Raw genomic sequence first — 19,490 nt, 5'->3', positions numbered from 1 at the left:
TGGGTGATTTGAATGAGTCAGCAATTTTATCCAACCGCGGATTTTTTGATTGTGTCACGATGCGCCTGCGATAAAACCCCGCCATTAGAAGTTCAAATCGCGAGAAAACCTATCATCTTCCCACCACTTTGTTTGTCCTTCGACCATTCTTAGCTAGAAAATATGGCAGCTGCCGCGGCTGCAGCTGCAGCGCTGGACGCCAGCAATAGCGCCAAAAATACATTGAAGCTTGAGAATGTAAGTACGATGCTGCCCCGCACATTGAGTAGAGACAACTGTTAATAGGGGTGGTTTAGACGGACAAAAGAGATAGTCTTATTGCGATTGAAAAGAAATATCAGGCGCAATGGAAGGCGAACAAGGTCTTCGAGGTCGATGCTCCCTCTATATCGGAAATTCCTCCCGGCTCAATCTCCGCTGCCGACCTCCGGGAAAAATTCCCAAAATTCTTTGGCACCATGGCATACCCATATATGAATGGAACTTTACATGCAGGCCACAGCTTTACTGCAAGTAAGGTAGAATTCATGGCAGGGACTGCTAGAATGGAGGGAAAGCGAGCTCTGTTCCCTCTTGGTTTCCATTGCACTGGAATGCCTATTAAGGCCTGTGCGGACAAGTTGGTAGACGACATTAAAAAGTTCGGGAAACATTTTGAGAGATACACCGATGAAGACGGGGAGGCGGACGAACCGCCCGCTCCTACTCAGGAAACCAAGGAGGACCTGACTAAGTTCTCTGGGAAGAAGAGCAAGGCCGCGGCCAAAACGGTGAAGATGAAATACCAGTTCCAAATTATGTTGGCTTTGGGTATACCCCTTGAAGAAGTGCATAAGTTTGCGGACCCCGCCCACTGGCTCGAGTTCTTCCCGCCCCTGTGTGTCCGAGACCTCGATAGTATCGGAGCTAGGATCGATTGGCGGAGACAGTTCGTGACCACGGATGCCAATCCTTATTACGACGCGTTTACCCGCTGGCAGATGAATCGCCTCCACGAACAAGGAAAAATCTTGTATGGAAATCGGTATACTATCTACTCGCCCAAGGACGGACAGCCGTGCATGGATCACGACCGGACTGAGGGAGAAGGCGTTGGTCCCCAAGAATACACTGCTCTGAAGCTTAAAGTTAAGGAATGGTCGCCGACTGCCCAAGAGCTTGTTAAGGGGAAAATCGAGCCTGATGCCAATGTGTACTTTGTACCTGCTACCCTGCGCCCTGAAACAATGTATGGACAGACATGCTGTTTCCTTGGGCCTAAAATATCTTATGGGCTCTACAAGGTCAGCGATAAGGAATATTACGTCGTTACTAAACGCGCAGCCTGGAACATGGCATTCCAAGGCACTTTCTTCGGCAGCGACAATTTCCCACGGGACCAGAGTGAACTCGAACCAGTGGTGGAAGCCCCTGGCTCTACATTTGTTGGCACGCTGGTCAATGCACCTCTTTCCGTTCATACAGCAGGGGTTAGAATACTTCCTATGGACGCTGTCTCCCCAACTAAGGGAACTGGCGTCGTAACGTCGGTGCCATCAGACAGCCCAGACGACTATGCGACCGTGGTCGATCTCGCAAAGAAAGCAGATTACTACGGCATTAAGAAAGAATGGGCTGAATTGGAAATCCTTCCCATAATTGAAACCCCTACATACGGAAACCTTACGGCACCAACTTTGGTAACACAACTCAAGATCAACTCGCCAAAGGATGCCGTTCAGCTCGCCAAGGCAAAGGAGCTGGCGTACTCGGAAGGGTTTTATAAGGGTACCATGCTCCATGGAGAGTTTAAAGGCCAGCCGGTTCAGGAAGCCAAAGAAAAAGTCCGCGAGTCTCTCATCAAGAGTGGTGATGCGTTCCCGTTTGCAGACCCTGCTGGTAAGGTTGTCAGTAGAAGCAGTGACGAATGTGTTGTTGCATATCTTGGTCAATGGTTCTTAAATTATGGCGAAAACGACCCACAGTGGCAGAAAGATACTCTCGACTATGTAAAAGGGCCACTCAACACTTATTCTGAGGAAGCTCGCCATGGCTTTGAGAAGAATCTTGAGTGGCTCAACCGATGGGCATGCGCCAGAACCTACGGCTTGGGCTCTAGACTGCCATGGGATCCTCATTTCCTCGTCGAAAGTTTGAGTGACAGTACAGTTTACCAAGCATACTATACCATTGCACACCTTCTTCACTCTGATAGATATGGAAAGGAACCGGGCAGCCTCGGCATCAAGCCCGAGCAAATGACGGACGAGGTTTGGGATTATATCTTCACCAGGAGAGACCTTGGCGACGATTTAATTCAATCAACCGGTATTAGCAAGGAGGCTCTCCTCACAATGAGACGAGAGTTTGAGTACTGGTACCCCCTGGATGTTCGAGTCTCAGGAAAAGATCTTATTCAGAACCATCTCACGTTCTGCCTATATATCCACGCCGCACTTTTCCCTCGGGAATACTGGCCACGCTCCATCAGAGTCAATGGCCATTTGCTACTGAACGGCGAGAAGATGAGCAAGAGTACTGGAAATTTCTTGACATTGAAAGACGCAGTGGACAAATATGGCGCGGATGCCACGCGAATCGCCTTTGCTGATGCGGGTGACGCAATTGAGGATGCAAACTTTGATGAATCAGTCGCCAACAGCAATATCTTGCGTCTATTTACACTGAAGGAGTGGATCGAGGAGGTTGCGAAAGACAACTCTCTCCGCACTGGCCCTGCCGATGCTTTCTTCGATAAACTATTCGACAATGAACTGAATGTTTTGGCTCGTGAGGCAAGGAAGCATTATGTTGAGTAAGTTAATAACCCTTGTTTGGCCATAGATGTATATGTATATCGATAACTAATTTCAATTCCTCCACAGTACCAATTTCAAACTTGCTCTGAAGAGGGCGCTCTACGACTTTACCAGTGCAAGAGACTTCTACCGCGAATCAACAACCGCTGCCGGCATTGGTATGCATCGCGATATAATCCTTCGATACATTGAACTGCAGGCTCTCCTTTTGACTCCGATTACTCCTCACTGGTCTGAATACGTGTGGCTGGAGGTCCTCAAGAAGGTATGCTTATCCCAACATTTCCATTACTCTAGAAGCATCAATTGCGTCAAGACTAAACATTTTCCTCATTAAATAGCCGGATACCATCCAAAAAGCCCTCTTCCCTGAGGTCCCAGAGCCATCCCCCGTCCTCTCCTCTGCTCTAGTCTACGTCCGCACCACCGCCTCGAACATCACATCCTCAGAAGCCACCTTTGCTCGCAAACTCTCTAAGGGCAAAACCGTCAGTTTCGACCCTCGCAAACCAAAGAAGTTGACCATCTTCGCCGCCAAGAAATTCCCCAGCTGGCAGGAGAAGTATATTGATTTGGTCCGCGAGGCCTTCGACGCTGTCTCCCTCTCCATCAACGATAAAGAGCTAAATGGCAAAGTAAGCAAACTTGGCGAGATGAAGAAGGCCATGCCGTTTGTCCAGGGATTGAAGAAGAGATTGATCACGGCAAAGGAGCAGCCGGAGACCGTCTTTAACCGAGAACTGGGCTTCGATGAGCTACAGGTTCTTGGCGATATGGTTGCGGGTCTGATCAGAACGACTGGATGTAAGGTTGTGGAGGTCATTGCCGTTGAGGAGGGCGGTAAGGCGGGTACTACCCTGGATGGCGAGCGGAGGGAAGGGCTACCAATCATTGCGGAGAATGCGGTTCCCGGGCAACCTACGTTCCATTTCGAGAATATCCCTGAAGTTGATGGGTCGTGATCTGCGTTGTTATGATTTATTTCCTTTCCTTCTTTCTTGAAACTGTTTCCATGTTATTTTCGGTCTTTTAGGGCATCATGCCGTGCATTATTCATTGCCCATTATTATTCTCTGCGCATCCATAGTAAGGGAATAGGGAGAAAAAGAAAAGGTACTAGAGGTCTAGAGCGGTTAATATTTACCGTCAGGGGCATAGCCTAAAACCGATAAACCTCGATAGATATTTGACATAAATCTCATGCCTTACTTACGTTTTCGGGTCATTTGGTTATATATTGTATTTGTATTTAGATTCATTTATCTATGCATTTGACTCTATCCGGGAAACGAATGTATGACGACGCTGTGCCCAACCGGGATCGCAATGCTATCTATAATAAAAGCCCGACCAAACGTAAGTTGAAAAAATCTTTCTACTCGTCATATCATACAGTTTGTTCTTATATATATTACATGTTGATAAAACGAAACCGGACAAATCGGCCGAGGGGGTTTGAATGAGATCTAAATAATACAACTTTCTCAAAAATCCATCATATTGATGGCACACATAGCATGTAATATCAGCCCAAATCTAGCTGCCTCCTTTGGCCCTCCTTACACTTCTCATCGGCCTCTTCGCCCGTTTCCTCGCAGCGTTCTGGTGCTTCTCAAGCAAAAACGAATATGCGCACATCGGCTTCCGACTCGCAACAAACTTCCCTGTAGGGGTAAACACCTCGACCTTGGGCATAACCCCGGCCTCTAGATCCTTGGTGCGCACCTGCACAGCGAGTTCTACCCATCCACACCCTTCGATCACAATATCCGTCGACAGGACTCGATACGGCAGCGTGCTCAGCCTCTTCTTCTGTTTCCTGTCCAGCGGCAATGAGGTCGGCTTGCCGTACGTCTTGGTAACGTCCCCGTCAATCTCAAATACACCGGCGGATTGTATCGACTCAGCGATACCTTCCTTTGTAATTCTGGGTACGTTGGACATCTCGCGCTGCTCTGCCTGCATGAGAATAGCCTTCTCCGTCGAGGTTACGTGTGGCTGTATGGGGACGAATGGGGCGGCGAGGACGACTATATTGTCTGCGTCAACTGGTGTGATGCGGATGAGTCCCCCGCCGAGGACGAGGGATTGTTTGGGCCTGATCGTCAGCCGTTCAGGCTTTAAGCGTTTCTTCATGATTAAGTCTGCTTTGTGGTCGTCTTTAACAAATTCCTGTAGACCGCCGCGGGAAAGCCCGGGGAGATCTATCACTTCGCCCCTTTTTTTGCCGAAGGGGATGCGGATAGGGGATGCGGTGGTTCCTGGGAGGGAAGACACAATAGGGAAAATTGGATATTGCGTCACTTTTTGGGCCGGGGGGAGGAGAACATCGACTTCTTCATTGACCTCCTTGTTCTGCTTCGGGTCAGGATCTTTAAGTTCTCCTGGGAGCGGTAGGTCACTGTGATCCACGCTGGGATCGGTAGAGCTCCAAATCCGGCTGTTGGGCTGTAAGCTGTCCTCGAATTTGCCGCTGGCACGTAGCTTGGAAGGGGGTAGGGTTTTCGGGGATTTTGGAAAAACAACCTGGAGTAGACTGCTTTTGCCTACGTTCGTTTTCCCAACCATCCAAACACCCCCGCCTTCCTCCCAAATCTTATCCTTGATTTCTTTCGTCCACCAACCCCTGTGCGCACTAACCATGTGCACATTTCCTAAACGTACATTTTCACCCTTCGAACCTAGTGATTCGCGCATTACGTTTAAGACATAGGTCATTAGATGGTCCACGAATTCCTTTTGTGAACCTAGGAGATCAGAACGGGTGATAATGAAGCTTAGAACGGGTTTCCGGCCTCCACCCCCGTACTGTATATTTTTCGCTCTTCGATTTTGTGTACGCAGTTTTGCCAAATCTAGTATTCGGCTGATATTAGGGATTAGGGACATGGGGAAGTCCGCAGCATCTATAATGTGGTAAACATGGTTGTGTTTGTATGGCGATTCGGCAATGATATCTTCGATGTATGATATTGGAGGATAGGGAATAGGAGACGCGATTCCATGATTTATAAGGCCATGACATCTGTCACAGAATGGAACTTTTATATCATTCGGCGGTGTCGTATCTATAGAAATTATCCTTAGCTCAAGGTTCACCCTAACTCGCGCATCTTCAACAACACGTACCTTCATGCGGTTGCGCAGACGGAACAGCCGACTTTCCTTCGGCGGGCGCATCATCTACAATCTCGACAATGTTGCTCCCATTCTGAATATTTTCAGCTGCAGAGGCACCTTCTTCGGAATCGGGAGAAAAACGGCGAATATACTCTTTCACAGCTTTCCTATTGATCGAGTAGTAACCAGCTTCGTCGGGGCTGACCCATTGCGTAAATGCGCCGCAGCCGGGACATGAAAACGGTAGCAACGTAGGATCAAGGTTCGGCGGGATGCTCTCGGGTATTTCTAGTGGTGGGGTGTTTGAACTATCAAGGGTATCTGGAGAAGTGTGAAGAAGTCGTCGCGGAGGGTATAATGTATGCTCTAGACAGTCTTTGCGGCATGCGGCCGGTCTCCATTTCGAGAGAGCAGAATATGATAGTCGCGGAGCGGGTGAAGGTAAGTATCCGAATTTGATAAGTCTCCGCAATGCAGACCTTGGATTTAGGGACATTATATTAATTAATTAATTAAAATACCAATCGGTGCGCCAAACTATAGAGAAATACTATACCGCTATTGAAGCTTTGCCTGCGGAAGAAAATTAAGACTGCTTATGTGGTTTGTCAGGGCAACCGTAGAAACGATATCAGATTGATAAACCACCACAGTTGCACATGTATGTAGCCGCCAGCAAAAGAAGCCAAAATCGAGATAGATTTACGATGCTAGACAATCAAAGGAATGAGAGTGATAATAATAGTAGTAGTAGAAAAAAATATAGTGCTCATGGATTTTCATCGAAGAAAGGAATAAGCAATCATCCTAGTGCCTATCCTATGTATAAGCTAAAGCAGCATTCAGCTTAACCAGACCCAAAATTACCCCAATGATGATAGTTAACTCCTGGCGCCTTGCATAGTAGAAAAAAATAGGTAAAAGCGGACACAATTTGAAATTAAGCCTTCCCCTTCCCCTTTCCCTCAAGTTCTTTTCCGTCAGGTATATCCGCCTCTCCCTCTTCGTCCTCTTCATCACTCATTAATTCATCGTCATCCTCGTCGTCAAAACCAAAATATCGCCTCGCGGGAACCGTAGATTTGGCTGGTTGTGGTAGTGTCGTCGCACTCGTGCTTGTCTCAGCAACATCCTCCATATCGCTTCCATCGCTCGGACTCGCTGAAGACCTGCTATCTTCACTGCTATTGCTGGCGCTGGCGCTGGCGCTGGCGCTGGATCCATCCAAAAACTCAGCTCCAGCCAAGTTATCTTTCCAGTTGCCTTCTTTCATTGCGCGCAAAACAGCTTCTCTCGCTTTCTCACCCACTTCCTCCTTATCCTCCATCCAAACGCCATCAACCTTTCCCTTGCCCTCCCCGTTTCGAATCTCCGCTTCCCGTCTCTCAGCTGCCTCGACCACAGCTTCCCATCGCTTTCTTCTAGCTTCCTTTGCCTTCTTGTCCATATCAGGTTTGAGCGCAAGGTATTCGGCCAGCGCTTTGGCTTCCTTCACGGTGCGTAGTCGACGGCCGTCGAGGTTACGGTTAGAGCCGTTGTTCTCTTCCTGGTTTCCTTTGCGGCGACTAGACATACGGCCTCCAGCAGCACGAAGCTGTGAGCCGAAACCACCTTTCCCACCGCATAATCTGGCGCTAAGTCGAAGAGGGATAAATGTGGATTGTGAGATGGTTTGCGCGCCATCAAGGAGGGTGGCGATAGATTCTGATGAATAGGGGAGAAGTTGTCTATTGCTAGTAGTTGTGAGAAGAAGACGATCGGATACATTCCTAAGGGACGGTGGTAGACGTGAGGATATGTTGTCCGCAACATCGGCGATGATTGCGGTGGATGGGAGAGCGAACGAGAGGGTGGGTGGCAATGGCAACCCAGGGAAGGAGGAGAGGAGGAAATTTATCGTTTGAGGTGCCATATTGGCAACACAATATAACTGTCTTTTGATATCTTCAGTAGCCTCAGATGGATGTTCTTCTGCGCCTCGATGCCTTGTCGCGAAGGTGATTTGTCGGTTGATAGGTGATTGAAAGATGCACCGAGACAAAATCGAACGTCGTTTTGGGGACTGAAATCACATGATCCTATCAGCCACTTAGTCAGCTGCACCAGCCACGAATTTCTTCTCCGACTTCCCCATTCGTCGTTTAGGGCAAACCCTAGTCACGCTTTCCGCTCACACTTATCGGCCAAAGAAAGAAAAGCATCGACGCCAAAAGCGCTGCAACACCAGTTCAACAACCCGCTATACCTCCGCTTCGACCTCATCACCGCCCGAATACCCCATTGTCAAAGCGATTCCCCGAATTGCGCCAGGAACTCGCGACAATGTAAGTTGATGACCTTCATGTTAGTTGTGTGCTGAATATTGATTATACTGACAAAACTCTCCAGGCTGATCCCCAAAGCTGACCGCAAGAAGATCCACGAGTACATCTTCCGTGGTATGTTGACCAAGCGCAATATTTCGCCCCCCTAGATGTTCATTTTTTATCACATATTATGTTCGCATATATGGGATGGATATATCGATTCTAATTATTCTCACAAAAATTAATAGAGGGTGTACTCGTGGCTAAGAAGGACTTCAACCTTCCCAAGCATGGTGACATTGACACCAAGAACCTCTACGTAAGTCACCCCGAAAATTTGAAGTACGTATATTAAAGAAAGAGAACCACTTAAATAACACCCATATGCGGAAACAACAGGTGATCAAGGCCTGCCAATCCCTTACCTCGCGCGGCTACCTCAAGACCCGCTTCTCGTGGCAATACTACTACTATACCCTCACTCCCGAAGGTCTCGATTACCTCCGCGAATGGCTCCATCTGCCCGCTGAGATCGTCCCCGCTACCCACATCAAGCAGCAGCGTTCGCACGCTCCCCCCCGCGGCATGATGGGCGGTGAAGAGCGCGAGAGACGCCCCGGCGGTCGTGGTGGTCCCCGTGGAGATGGTGGCTACAGACGCCGTGAGCAGGGTGAGGGTAAAGAAGGCGGTGCCCCCGGCGACTTTGCTCCTTCGTTCCGTGGCGGCTTCGGTCGCGGACGTGGTGCTCCCGCTCCATCTTCTTAAATGAAGATTATGACGATGATGGAGGGACTAGCGATGTTTTTGTCCTGTGTTGGAAAGGGAGGGGAAGGGATTATTATCCCCGGGTATCGTGTGGGTGGATCCAAATGATGGGGGAATTAAATAATGCAATATTTAACCTCAAATGGAGAAGAATACTTTACGTTAAAGACGATTGCTCTTTCCACATATGTTTTTATCTTAGAATCTGTCAACATGAGCCTTACACCGGCTGATTTATTTTGGCCACGCCAGATATCATAGGCGGTATCTTCAACGACCTCGAATCGACTCTTACCCTATCTGAAATCCTGATATTGAATATTTATTTTCATTTCATTTGCAAACATTGAGAGCTCAATAACCCAGCTGACCTTATCATAGACTCTTCAATTTAGGGGAAAACACTCATAACGCGGACTAACTCTGGAACCTCATTCGATCGTACCTCACCACGGCCTGCAGAATAACCGTCGCCCCCGTAACGCAATCCTCCGCTGACGAAAACTCCTCTGGATGATGGCTTACTCCATCCTTACACGGCACAAATACCATACTCGTCGGTACCCTCTTCGACGTAAAGACACTATCATGCCCCGCCCCACTCATAATCGTCCGATACAACGACTCAGGATTCGGCTGATCCTTCACAACAGCTTTAACGGACTTCATCACACACCCAATGCAATCCTCATGGAAATTAACAGCCGGACTATCCAGATCCAACACCCACTCAACCCGACACGGCTTCCCAATCCCCTTCCCTTCCTCTGCCGCAATCGCCGCAAACTCCGCCCGCAACTCCGCATCGCACCGCTCCACAATCGGCGTGTCCGCCGCGCGGAAATCGAGACTGAAACTGACAAAGCCTGGGATCGTATTGACGCTGCCCGGTTTGATATCGACGATCCCCACACTCGCGAGGCCGCCGTGTTTCTGCGCGATCTCGCGCGCACGCACCATCATTTTCGCAGCGGCGTAGAGCGCGTCTGCGCGGTGCTCGAAGGCTGTCGTCCCCGTGTGCGTGTCGCGGCCGGTGACATTGATGCGGTACCAGCGGTATGCCTGGACGGCGGTGACGACGCCCACGCGCTGACCTGAGGTGATGAGGTAGGGGCCCTGCTCGATGTGGAGTTCGAAATGGGCGGCGATGGGGTATGCGGTGTGCGAGCATGGGGTGGTGCCTAGGTAACCGATCTTTTCCAGAGCGGACTTCATGGTTTCTGGGGCGGAGGAGGCTATGGGGAGGGAAGCGACGGTGGGGACTTCGCGGAGGTTATGGGCTTTTTCGAGAGGGATTTTGCCCGCCCAGACTGCGGAGGAGACCATGCTTATGGGGAAGCGAGCACCTTCTTCGCTATACTTTTTTGGTTAATGGCTATATTTTTCCCGTTTATCAAGGTGTTTAGAGGGGGAATGAAGGAAGGGCGGACCCCTGTGTCCTAACTTACTTCGTCCAATTGACAACACCAACTCCCCCCTCCGTTTCAATCCCCTTTTCCTCTAGGACCTTAAGCATCTCGATGCCTGCACAGACCCCTAGGATACCATCGTATCTACCACCAGTGGGTTGTGTATCGAGATGGCTCCCAATGAAAGTAGCCGGGACATACTTTCTTCGCCCAGGGCGGACAGCAAAGATATTACCCATCTCATCGACGGTGACATTGCAGCCCAGCGCCTTTGTGGTTTCGATAAACCAGTTTCGTACCTGTTTGTCTTCTTGCGAGAGGGCTAGGCGACCCATTCCTGTGTCTGTTGGGTTACTGTAAGGTGGAGATGAGACGTCAGCATGAAAGTTCACCACTACCTCTGATTTGGTCTAAACGCCCCTTATCCCCCCCTGCCCCCTATATATCAACATCTACTAGTTGCCCAGCTCATAGTGTAACCAGTTGCAAGGAGTTATGATTAGAGGGCAAATAAACAATTAAAAATAAATAAATAAATAAAGAACGTACTCTCCCCATCTAATGCCAGAGCCCCATTGGCAACTATGATGAATATAATCCCACAGCCTCTGCTTATTTGCCTGTAGTCCCGAAACATCGGCCTCCGAAAGCTGGGTGGTCAGCATGGCTTTTCTCCATGAAAGCTGCGAGAATAGGAACAGCTGATATTGAATTGCGCTGTGTATGGGTTGATAAGTCCTTGAAGAAGATGCCTTGGATAATGCGCGGTGGTGAGTTGAGGGTAGTGGTAATACGTCGGCAGATGGAAGTACTCATGAGGGGTTCAGACAAGGCAGGTAAATATACTAGTTGCAAATTAGGTATCAGCCGGTGAAGCAATTATTATCAATTGGAATCGCAGGTATATATATAGTATGCTTGCTCATAACCGATGCCCCTCAGCCCTGTCAATGTTTTGCCGGAAGCGGGGATGTTTACTTGTCAGCTCCACAACCCGGGCAGCGTTTTCGGGATATTGACCTGAATCGGGATGTAAGTTAAAGTTTTTAATGCCGTACAGTACATACTACATCCCTTCAGCTTCAAGCACAATTCGCCCACTATCCATTGCATTGGGTTATAAAAAAGGATGGAATATCCTAGGGCGGGGAGAACTTGCGGGGTGAAGATGTATTATTCACACGGCCGATCCCAAATTCCACGCACCCAACCTGAGCTTCAATGTTCATCCCACACCCGGTAGGGGTAGGAGAGAGAAAAGTACTGAAAAGTAGTTGGACTCAAGGTGTTAGAGTAGTCTCGGGAAGTGAGAGAAAAAAATAGCATAAAATTATCGACCGACTGTTGCCGATGAGCAGTTTCCAAAGATTGGTGTATAGGAGTATTTTGGACAGAGCCACGGCCATCTCTGGTAAAAGGCAAGAAATGGATTCTGAGCTAGCCTGTTCCACTCCTCCTAAGTTATGGACCTAAATTGCTTTATATCCTGCCTCTATTATGTAAGCTAGCTATGGACATGGGTTCGAATCCGGGACGGTGCGATTTGGGGGCGGGGTGGCGATTTGATTCCTTGCTCATGCATTATCTTGTGTGCATTGCTTATATATTCTTGACCTATAACTAACTATCATGTCATCTTTAGTCACCAGTGCATTGCGGGGGCGCAGGGCGTCATGTTTCCCTCCGGCGACCGGCAGCTGAACCGCTGACCCCTCGCCTAATCAGGACAGCGGAATATCAACATCAGCAACAAGAAGCCGCCATCATCTCTCAACAAAAGTCGAACGTTCTTCTTCCTCACATTTATTATTTACCTCAATTGACTTTCTATTTTCCAAGTTTAATCTCATACCAAATACCTTCACCATGTCTGCTGCTTCCGCTGCTTGTCTCTTCTGTAGGATCGTGAAGGGTATGTACAGTACCTATACTCCCGGGGAGCTGACATCATACAACCCCTCCTCCTATAAACATGTATACTAACCTATGTCAACAAGGCGAGATCCCTAGCTTCAAGCTCTATGAGAGCGAACGAGTCCTGGCCTTTCTTGACATAATGCCACTGAGCAGGGGCCACGCGGTGAGTTTATGCACACCCCGTTCTATCTCTCTACATTGGTGGCCAATTGGCGGTTCATATATCCAGGCCCCTCCCAAAGCTGCCATTGGCATTGGTCTCAATGGCTGAGCGGAAAACGAACCAATTGTGCTCCTCATCCAAATCTTCAATGAAAGAAACCAAGCTCAACATCATGGAAACGGCGCTGGAAATCGATAAACTAACTACTCGCCAAATTCTACCTCGACGCAGCTCGTCATCCCCAAATTCCACGGTGTCAAACTGACTGATATTCCCGATCAAGACCTTGCTGAGCTTCTGGTATGTAGAGCACACATTCGTCCATAATATCTCTGTGATTTCCACTCTTGTCCTTCTACCGCCATTTCTCGCCCGATTCCCCAAGCAAAATGCCGCAGTTTGTGAAAGAAGAACCAAAACGAAAAAGGCATGGAAGAAGCATAGTGCATCTCTGAGAGTTTAGCAGTGTCACAGTTCATCATTTTTGCTACATATAGATCACCAAGCTACGATTTTAAGCTCTGGCCTGGCGTTCTTTCTATTGTGTCGAAAACTCCTTGGCAAACTGCTGCATATTTTTCTCATCAAAACCCCGAGACAAGTATCTGGAGAATTAGCCAACTAACCAAAACAAATCAAACACACAGCCCGTTGCCAAAAAGTTAGCAATTGCCTCGGGCGCCGTGGATTTCAATATCCTCCAGAATAACGGAAGACCAGCCCACCAATTTGTTGATCATGTATGTTTTAACCCACATATCCCTACCCCTTCTCATTCTAACCTCTCTTTCCCTTTGCTGACGTATTCCAACGCAGGTTCACATTCACATGGTACGTTTTCCATTTTCTTTTCAATTCCCCTCATCCGTCCATTTTTATCCATCCTATCAAAGATTCTTTTATCCCCACCCCAACCCAAGGCCGGGAGAGTTGTTTAGGTTGAAAGTCTACAAAAAAGATGTAAAGCAACAGAAAAAAACTCTGAGTGTACCCCTGCAACATAATCCAAATGCGCAAAAAAAAAAAAAAAAAAAAAAAAAAAAAAAAAAAAAAAAAAAAAAAAAAAAATTATACGAAAGCCACTTGTGAGAAATCAAGGCATACATGCTAACATTTTGAACCCCTCCCCCCTCCACCCCCCGGGAGGGGCCCGCCATCGAAAAAATTTAGATCCCAAAACCAAACGAGAAAGAGGGGCTCACTGTTGGTTGGCCCAACGCAGAGGCAGACAAGGAGGAGCTCAAGGCGCTTTGCGAAGAGATGAAGGCGAAGATGTAAACTAGGAGTTAATGATATTGAATCGCTCCGATGCAAGAAAGAGGGGAAGAGAGGGGGAGGCTGAGTGCGTTTGTTGGAAATAATGTGAACAAGAGGGCTATGCGACACTTATTTTTTTTATTTTTTTTTATTTTTTTTCTCCTCTTTGTGGCCCCTCTCGTTGGTAACTATTTAGCACAGCTACATGTGTGGATATATGGAGGAAGGGAGGGAAGAGAAGAACAAAAAGGCAACGTTGAGGTGGGTTCGGGAATTCCATGAAAGGCGGACCGACCAGAAGAAACTTGATGAACACCCGATTCCACGGGGTTGCATTGCAGTTGTTAATATGTCGTGACTAACATAGGTGCTGAACGATATTTAGTAGAATAATGACTTCCTATACTCACTTCACTATTATTATTATGTATTACCTTTCCATCAAATCAATCCCATATGCCCTAGCTCACCTCCCGCGCAACCAATCCATTCCCCGCGTTAACTCTTTTCCCTCCCCCCCCTTTCCCCCAACATAGGGGGGGCGGGGAGAAAGGGTACATGTACATGTACATGTACCTGTACATCACGTTCTGCGCCGTCGCACAGACACCTGAGGTACCCTAGGCATTATTATTATTGGTAAATAATAATAAATAAATAGGTGGTTTCACAGTTGTCTGATATGTAGCACTCGGTTTATAAGTGGGCAAAAAATGTGTTAAAATGGGTGGGATTAGCCGTAACTGTATTATTTGAGATGGCCTGGTTGCTTGAAAACTGATGTGTATATGCATTTTCTTTTTCTTCTTTTATTTATCGGTTGCTGCATTCATTCATAAAAACGTACATAAGATTTGCGTATGCGAGCCCGTGAGAGCGCGCCAATCTACTGTGTTATTTTAGCAGTTGCTTTTTGATATCCACATGGAGAAGATAAATAAAAACAGGCGGAAAACAGTAAGGATACAAAAGAGTTGGCCATAAAAAATAATGAGGCATGACTCCCATCGAACATCAGACAGACGTGGCAAAAGGGGTTTCTAAGAGAATAATAAAGAATAACTAAGATCTAGAAAGCGGATGAAAAATCCGGGGCAAAACGAAGGTAGAATGAACATGAAGACGTATCAGGAAAAGCCTTGGAGAACTGAACTTTAAAAAAAAAAGGACAAAGAGAAGGGGGGAAAAAAGCAAAAAGAAGCAATTCTAGCTAGCAGCAGCCGCAGCCACAGCCGTGGTTTCCACCACCTGGCTCTGCGGTTTCGGATCGCCCGTAGCACCCTTTTCTGACAGTGCACCTTGATCCTTTACTGTGACCTCTTCAGGTTTCGGGATCGTAATTGCGGTGGATGTAGAGATAGCTTCCTCAGCATCTCTGATACGGTCGTAAATGGAGCGCGCTCGGATGTATGGATCAAGCTTCCAGTAGAATTCACTTAGCCGCGAGGCGATATCTTGTCTCTGCTTGTTAATCTCCTCGCCCTTATCCGCAGCGGTAGAGGCGGTGTCTATCCATTCTCGCGTCGCCTTTTGATACTCATCAATCATCTTAAGTTTTTCTTCCTTGAGTGACGCGGCTTTAATGGTGTCTTTCATTAGGTCATTTTCCCCTGCCTTGGGCTCTATGTACTCGTACGCGTAGTCGTCACTGCCCCCAAGCCCTACGGGAATAGCTTCCTTGGCGATGAAATTTTCTAGTTCTTGATAGTTCGACGTGAAGTGGACTTTCGAAGCTACTACGGGATCCAGCCAGCCCTTGATGATTGTCCAGAAGCCTGTGGAATGTGTTAGAGGCAGCGGTTCGAACAAAACAGGGGTGAGCGATATGAGCTTACCAGAGAATATCCATGGTGCTTTGTGAACAAGAATCGCACCAAGACTTTCAGGGTAGTTGGCTTCGAAACATTTAATGATGAATTTAACAGGTATATAGTCCTATAATACTATGTAAGCTCATATGTAATAGGCGGATCCAAGGTGAAGGGGGACGCTTACCATATTCGCCAGCCCAAAGTCGGTCATATCGAAAACAATAACCTTAACAGTTTAGTTAGCATCCGATATCGATTGATGACAGGCCATGACAGTGACAACAATTACTCACAGCAGTGTCTATTCTAGAGTCCAACATTAAGCGAGAAGTCTCGATCTGAAAGATGATGTTTTTCTCGATAGCGGATTGGCAGTAAGCGCCGATACGGTGCAGCCGGACATTGATATAGCAAATCGGCCTGCCTAGCTTATCCTTGCCACGGCAATAGGCCTCACCAATTCGAAGCATATGGAGCAGATCCTCGCCCTCCTTCTTCTTGGTAGGGTCGTCACTCTTGCTGTTCTCATGGAAAGCAGCCTCGCCCTTAAACACGATCTCATCGTCCACCTTCCACTCCTGGGACCTCCATTTTAGAGTAGATACCAACATCACCAGGGCCTTGTGAACATCCCACTTCCTGGCCCGCAGGAATCGAAGCAAGAGCGAATCCGGGTTATCATGTTTAATCACATTCCAGAACGCCATCCGTAGCTCCTCGGGCGATTGGCTGGATAAAGCAGTCAAGAACTCCTTGTTTAGTCCATATTTATCGTCATCATCCGACAGCTTCATCTGACTAGCTACAGCGTGGCCATTGGCAGTCGAATTTTCTTCTTTCTCTTCCACAGTCTCATTATACTTGCTGAAGAAGCCAAATCGTTTCCTTGTGGTTGTCTTCTTCTTTGACGTCACGGAGGCGGCATCTGTCGTGTTCGCAGTTGTACTTTGAGTTTTCTGGAGCGATGATAAACTATCCGCCAACTCAGTTCCCTCAGCCTGGCCAATTTTGAATATCTTGAACAGGAGCGCCCAAAGCTCCCGGAGTTTCGCCTCCTCCTGCTCTGTAAGGTGGCCAAGCCGCCCGCTGAGCGCTGGATCTGTTGCCATTTCGTATTTTTCTGCCCCTGCTGCTTCTTTGTCCTCAGAGTTGAAATGCCCTGGAACCGGTGAGATCCTAGTCGTGATGCTGGCTTTGTCGGGCGCCCAATAAATATGTCGCAAGCCTAAACCGCCGAATACAACAACAGCGGAAACAGCGAATGTCCAGAACGACGAAGCGTATTTCGTACAGGAAGATGGATATTGATCAGGGAATCCGGAGCAGTTATGTCTGGTTGGGGGGGGATCGCGTGGTGACGACCACCCTCGAAATCCGGAATGCGCACGTTGTTCAGTCAACCGTACAGAGACGAAGTTGAGAGATGAGGGTGAGACGCGGCGGTGGAAGGCCGCCCACATATATATATTATTGTGGCAGTATTATTATTGTAAAGGGGGCAGCAGCAGATCGAAGACAGCGAAGCTTATATTTTGGTCTGCTGGGCGAAAAGTTCAGCGAGCGACAAGCACCTGCCACAGGCTCGTCCGTCCCCTTGCCTGGCACTTCAGTCCCTCGCCCTCGGTTGCGCCGGATACAGATCCCAGCTAGAGAGGGCTTCGGCGCAGATGGCAGCACAACACGGAGAGTAGCGCGATGCGGGGCAGATGGCGATGAAAATCTGGGGAGGTTTCAAGGAGCGTGTTGAAAACTAGATCCTACCTAGCCAATGGAGCTATATTGGAAGTTCGTTTGTTCGTCGGCCTCAAGGCCATGTCGTGTCGGCTAGTGCTTATGTCATTGCACGTGAAGGCCAAGATTGCGGAGTTTTGATATCGGCATCACAACAAAATACCAAAATAGTTCAACAATAATAATCAAACGAGCAGCAATACTAGTTAAACTACCATTCAAGCTGTCTTACCCCCCAGCCTAATAATAATAATAATAATAACAATAACAATATTCCTCTGTAGTGCGCATACAGGGACCGACCTCCGATTTACCCTTTACCCACATCCCCCGCCATTTTCCTGGCCATGGACTCCGGCGGGGTACACCGATCAACCTCCCGTCCTCGCCCTTCATCCCGACCTACAACCCCGCTTCGACCAGGCTCACGGACCTCGATTCGAGATTCGCACGCGTTCGGAGGAAGCTGGAATCAAGATGGTGTCTCCCAACCGGCTGTGAACGCCCTGGAGCCTCAGTTTGCAGAGTTGGCAGATTCCATGGCAGATCTCGAGGCCAATTTCATGCATCTCCAGCTGATGCATGAGAGCTTGTCGCGGTTTAATGAGAGCTTCGCGAGCTTCCTGTATGGATTAAATATGAATGCTTTTTGTGTTGACTTCCCTGAGGTATGCCTGTTTTTGATGTCTCTTTTTCGCACTCATTTTCGCTTTTTATGTTAGGTTCTTTATAGAGACACGCGTTGACATGTTTTTCGTTTTAGGCGCCCATTCCAGATTCCTTCAAGAGAGCGAAGCAAGCAGAAGGTAATCCAGAGCCGCACACTATCAGAACTGATCACGGCAGCCATTCGACGGCGCTGACATTTCTATGACTAGACTCAGTGACCGTGAACGAACCATTGACAGCAACAGAACATGACGGTGAAACAACCTTCATGTAAGAATACGAGGTCTGCTCTGTGGTCGACAACAATTGGCTTATTCAATTCTATTTAGGACCACTGACACCTCGTTTGTCGATAACCCTCCTATATCAACTAAAACGAGTTCAAAATACTCAACACCCGCTCCCTCAGCCCGCGGTACTAGCCAATCTAGCCGTGGTTCAACCGGAGGCCGCTATTCGACTAGAGGTTCAACGCGCGGCCGAACCAGCGGGCTTGTAAGGCCACGAGCTCGCGGAATTCGGTAGTGAACAAAGATTCCTGACACTTCATTGTCTGGGAACGCTCATATACCCAAAGATTTTCTACCTTCCAACCGAAATCTGTTCTCTTCGTGCAAGCAAGGGAGCTGTTCAACGCTCCCACTAGGATGTGCAAAAGCCGTACGCCCGTTTTCCGCTAGTTGGCTATCCTAACAGCTCATGTAGCGCTTGCAGATTGAGCGAAAGGAAGGCTACACGGCCGGCGTCGATATGGCAGCAGAGAGATCGAAACTTGACTACCAAACCCAATGATTCCCGGCTACATGTCCATGCGCTCACGATATGCTAATTCAAGCTAAGAGCTGCTTGATTAGATTACTCTCCCCGTTGGATAAGCTTTTTGGAAATTTACGGCGAATCCATTAATAGATAATCGTGGCTATTGATGGTTCACGCCATGCACAAGCCCCAAGGAAGTGCAATAGCCGCCACTGTTTCCAGTTTCCTATTTTCTGAATTTCCCATTCCATATACGCTAAGCAGCGGGTTTTGTGGGTTTAGCTAGACTTGAGAAGTAGCTGGCAGATCTAATTACTGCAGGTACCAAAGTTTATTATAAGACTCATGTGTATTTAGAAAACTCATAATATGACACCAATTGTATGGATATAAATGACCAACTCAGTAGAAATGTGACACCCATGAATAAACTAAAACATAAGCTTCCAAAGTAATAGTTGGGTGAAACTATGTATCACTCTGATCAGTGGTTGGGCAACCGTCATTATCCCAAAAAACTAAATATCGAAGTAAAGTTGTTGGTTTCGTTTCGCTCGGCAAAAAAAAGCAAAACGCCGCCAATCATGCTAAAAATCTCCGAACTTCAACATATCCTTCTTCTTGTGATATTCTATTCATCTGACTTTTTTCCTTATTGTTTACTTTCAGCGATTCTCCTTTTATTATTTAGTTATCTCCCTCTGCGTATGCTGAGAGTGATATCTCGACCAACCAGAAGTTCTCAAGGGCTGTGCCCAAATTTCCGACTAATTCTTACACCTACC

General features: G+C 47.8%; 8 protein-coding genes across 9 annotated transcripts; 4 read left to right on the top strand and 4 right to left on the bottom strand.

The window, feature by feature from the left end:
- The first annotated feature begins 2 nt into the window (after positions 1–2).
- On the top strand, positions 3–4,964 carry BDCG_08395 (leucyl-tRNA synthetase). Its single transcript, XM_045424172.1, has 4 exons — positions 3–237; positions 297–2,794; positions 2,865–3,063; positions 3,140–4,964. The coding sequence occupies exons 1-4, from the start codon at positions 163–165 to the stop codon at positions 3,758–3,760; spliced, it is 3,393 nt and encodes a 1,130-aa protein (XP_045272950.1). The 5' UTR covers positions 3–162; the 3' UTR covers positions 3,761–4,964.
- BDCG_08394 (uncharacterized protein) lies at positions 4,024–6,456 on the bottom strand. The gene is made up of 2 exons (XM_045424171.1): positions 5,928–6,456; positions 4,024–5,866 (listed from the first exon to the last, which is right to left on the bottom strand). The coding sequence occupies exons 1-2, from the start codon at positions 6,412–6,414 to the stop codon at positions 4,335–4,337; spliced, it is 2,019 nt and encodes a 672-aa protein (XP_045272949.1). The 5' UTR covers positions 6,415–6,456; the 3' UTR covers positions 4,024–4,334.
- Positions 6,457–6,460: 4 nt separating this feature from the next.
- On the bottom strand, positions 6,461–7,926 carry BDCG_08393 (uncharacterized protein). Its single transcript, XM_045424170.1, has one exon. It carries the CDS (start codon positions 7,828–7,830, stop codon positions 6,859–6,861), a length of 972 nt encoding a protein of 323 aa, XP_045272948.1. The 5' UTR covers positions 7,831–7,926; the 3' UTR covers positions 6,461–6,858.
- On the top strand, positions 7,878–11,047 carry BDCG_08392 (30S ribosomal protein S10e; the record flags this gene model as incomplete). Its single annotated transcript, XM_045424169.1, has 5 exons — positions 7,878–7,915; positions 8,108–8,242; positions 8,307–8,356; positions 8,473–8,543; positions 8,624–11,047. The coding sequence occupies 5 exons, from the start codon at positions 7,878–7,880 to the stop codon at positions 8,987–8,989; spliced, it is 660 nt and encodes a 219-aa protein (XP_045272947.1). The 3' UTR covers positions 8,990–11,047.
- On the bottom strand, positions 9,079–11,907 carry BDCG_08391 (beta-alanine synthase). The gene is made up of 3 exons (XM_045424168.1): positions 10,948–11,907; positions 10,438–10,752; positions 9,079–10,343 (listed from the first exon to the last, which is right to left on the bottom strand). Exons 1-3 carry the CDS (start codon positions 11,061–11,063, stop codon positions 9,407–9,409), a joined length of 1,368 nt encoding a protein of 455 aa, XP_045272946.1. The 5' UTR covers positions 11,064–11,907; the 3' UTR covers positions 9,079–9,406.
- On the top strand, positions 11,829–14,245 carry BDCG_08390. 2 transcript variants are annotated; one of them, XM_045424167.1, is made up of 6 exons: positions 11,829–12,310; positions 12,396–12,478; positions 12,710–12,778; positions 13,126–13,218; positions 13,295–13,309; positions 13,649–14,245. In XM_045424167.1, the coding sequence occupies exons 1-6, from the start codon at positions 12,265–12,267 to the stop codon at positions 13,754–13,756; spliced, it is 414 nt and encodes a 137-aa protein (XP_045272945.1). In that variant the 5' UTR covers positions 11,829–12,264; the 3' UTR covers positions 13,757–14,245. The 2 variants fall into 2 exon arrangements, with proteins under 2 accessions (XP_045272945.1, XP_045282532.1); XM_045424166.1 differs by having other exon boundaries at positions 13,295–14,244.
- Positions 14,246–14,399: 154 nt separating this feature from the next.
- BDCG_08389 (CRAL/TRIO domain-containing protein) lies at positions 14,400–17,371 on the bottom strand. The gene is made up of 4 exons (XM_045424165.1): positions 15,840–17,371; positions 15,731–15,772; positions 15,571–15,670; positions 14,400–15,510 (listed from the first exon to the last, which is right to left on the bottom strand). The coding sequence occupies exons 1-4, from the start codon at positions 17,004–17,006 to the stop codon at positions 14,942–14,944; spliced, it is 1,878 nt and encodes a 625-aa protein (XP_045272944.1). The 5' UTR covers positions 17,007–17,371; the 3' UTR covers positions 14,400–14,941.
- A 70-nt stretch (positions 17,372–17,441) lies between these two features.
- On the top strand, positions 17,442–19,155 carry BDCG_08388 (DASH complex subunit DAM1). Its single transcript, XM_045424164.1, has 4 exons — positions 17,442–17,945; positions 18,041–18,083; positions 18,156–18,216; positions 18,276–19,155. The coding sequence occupies exons 1-4, from the start codon at positions 17,625–17,627 to the stop codon at positions 18,469–18,471; spliced, it is 621 nt and encodes a 206-aa protein (XP_045272943.1). The 5' UTR covers positions 17,442–17,624; the 3' UTR covers positions 18,472–19,155.
- The last annotated feature ends 335 nt before the right edge of the window (positions 19,156–19,490 follow it).

The sequence above is a fragment of the Blastomyces dermatitidis genome (assembly GCF_000003525.1).
Source record: "Blastomyces dermatitidis ER-3 genomic scaffold supercont1.11, whole genome shotgun sequence".
Taxonomy (NCBI): domain Eukaryota; kingdom Fungi; phylum Ascomycota; class Eurotiomycetes; order Onygenales; family Ajellomycetaceae; genus Blastomyces; species Blastomyces dermatitidis.
Note: the sequence above shows the minus strand (reverse complement) of the source record. Positions and strands in the feature narration are given on the sequence as shown.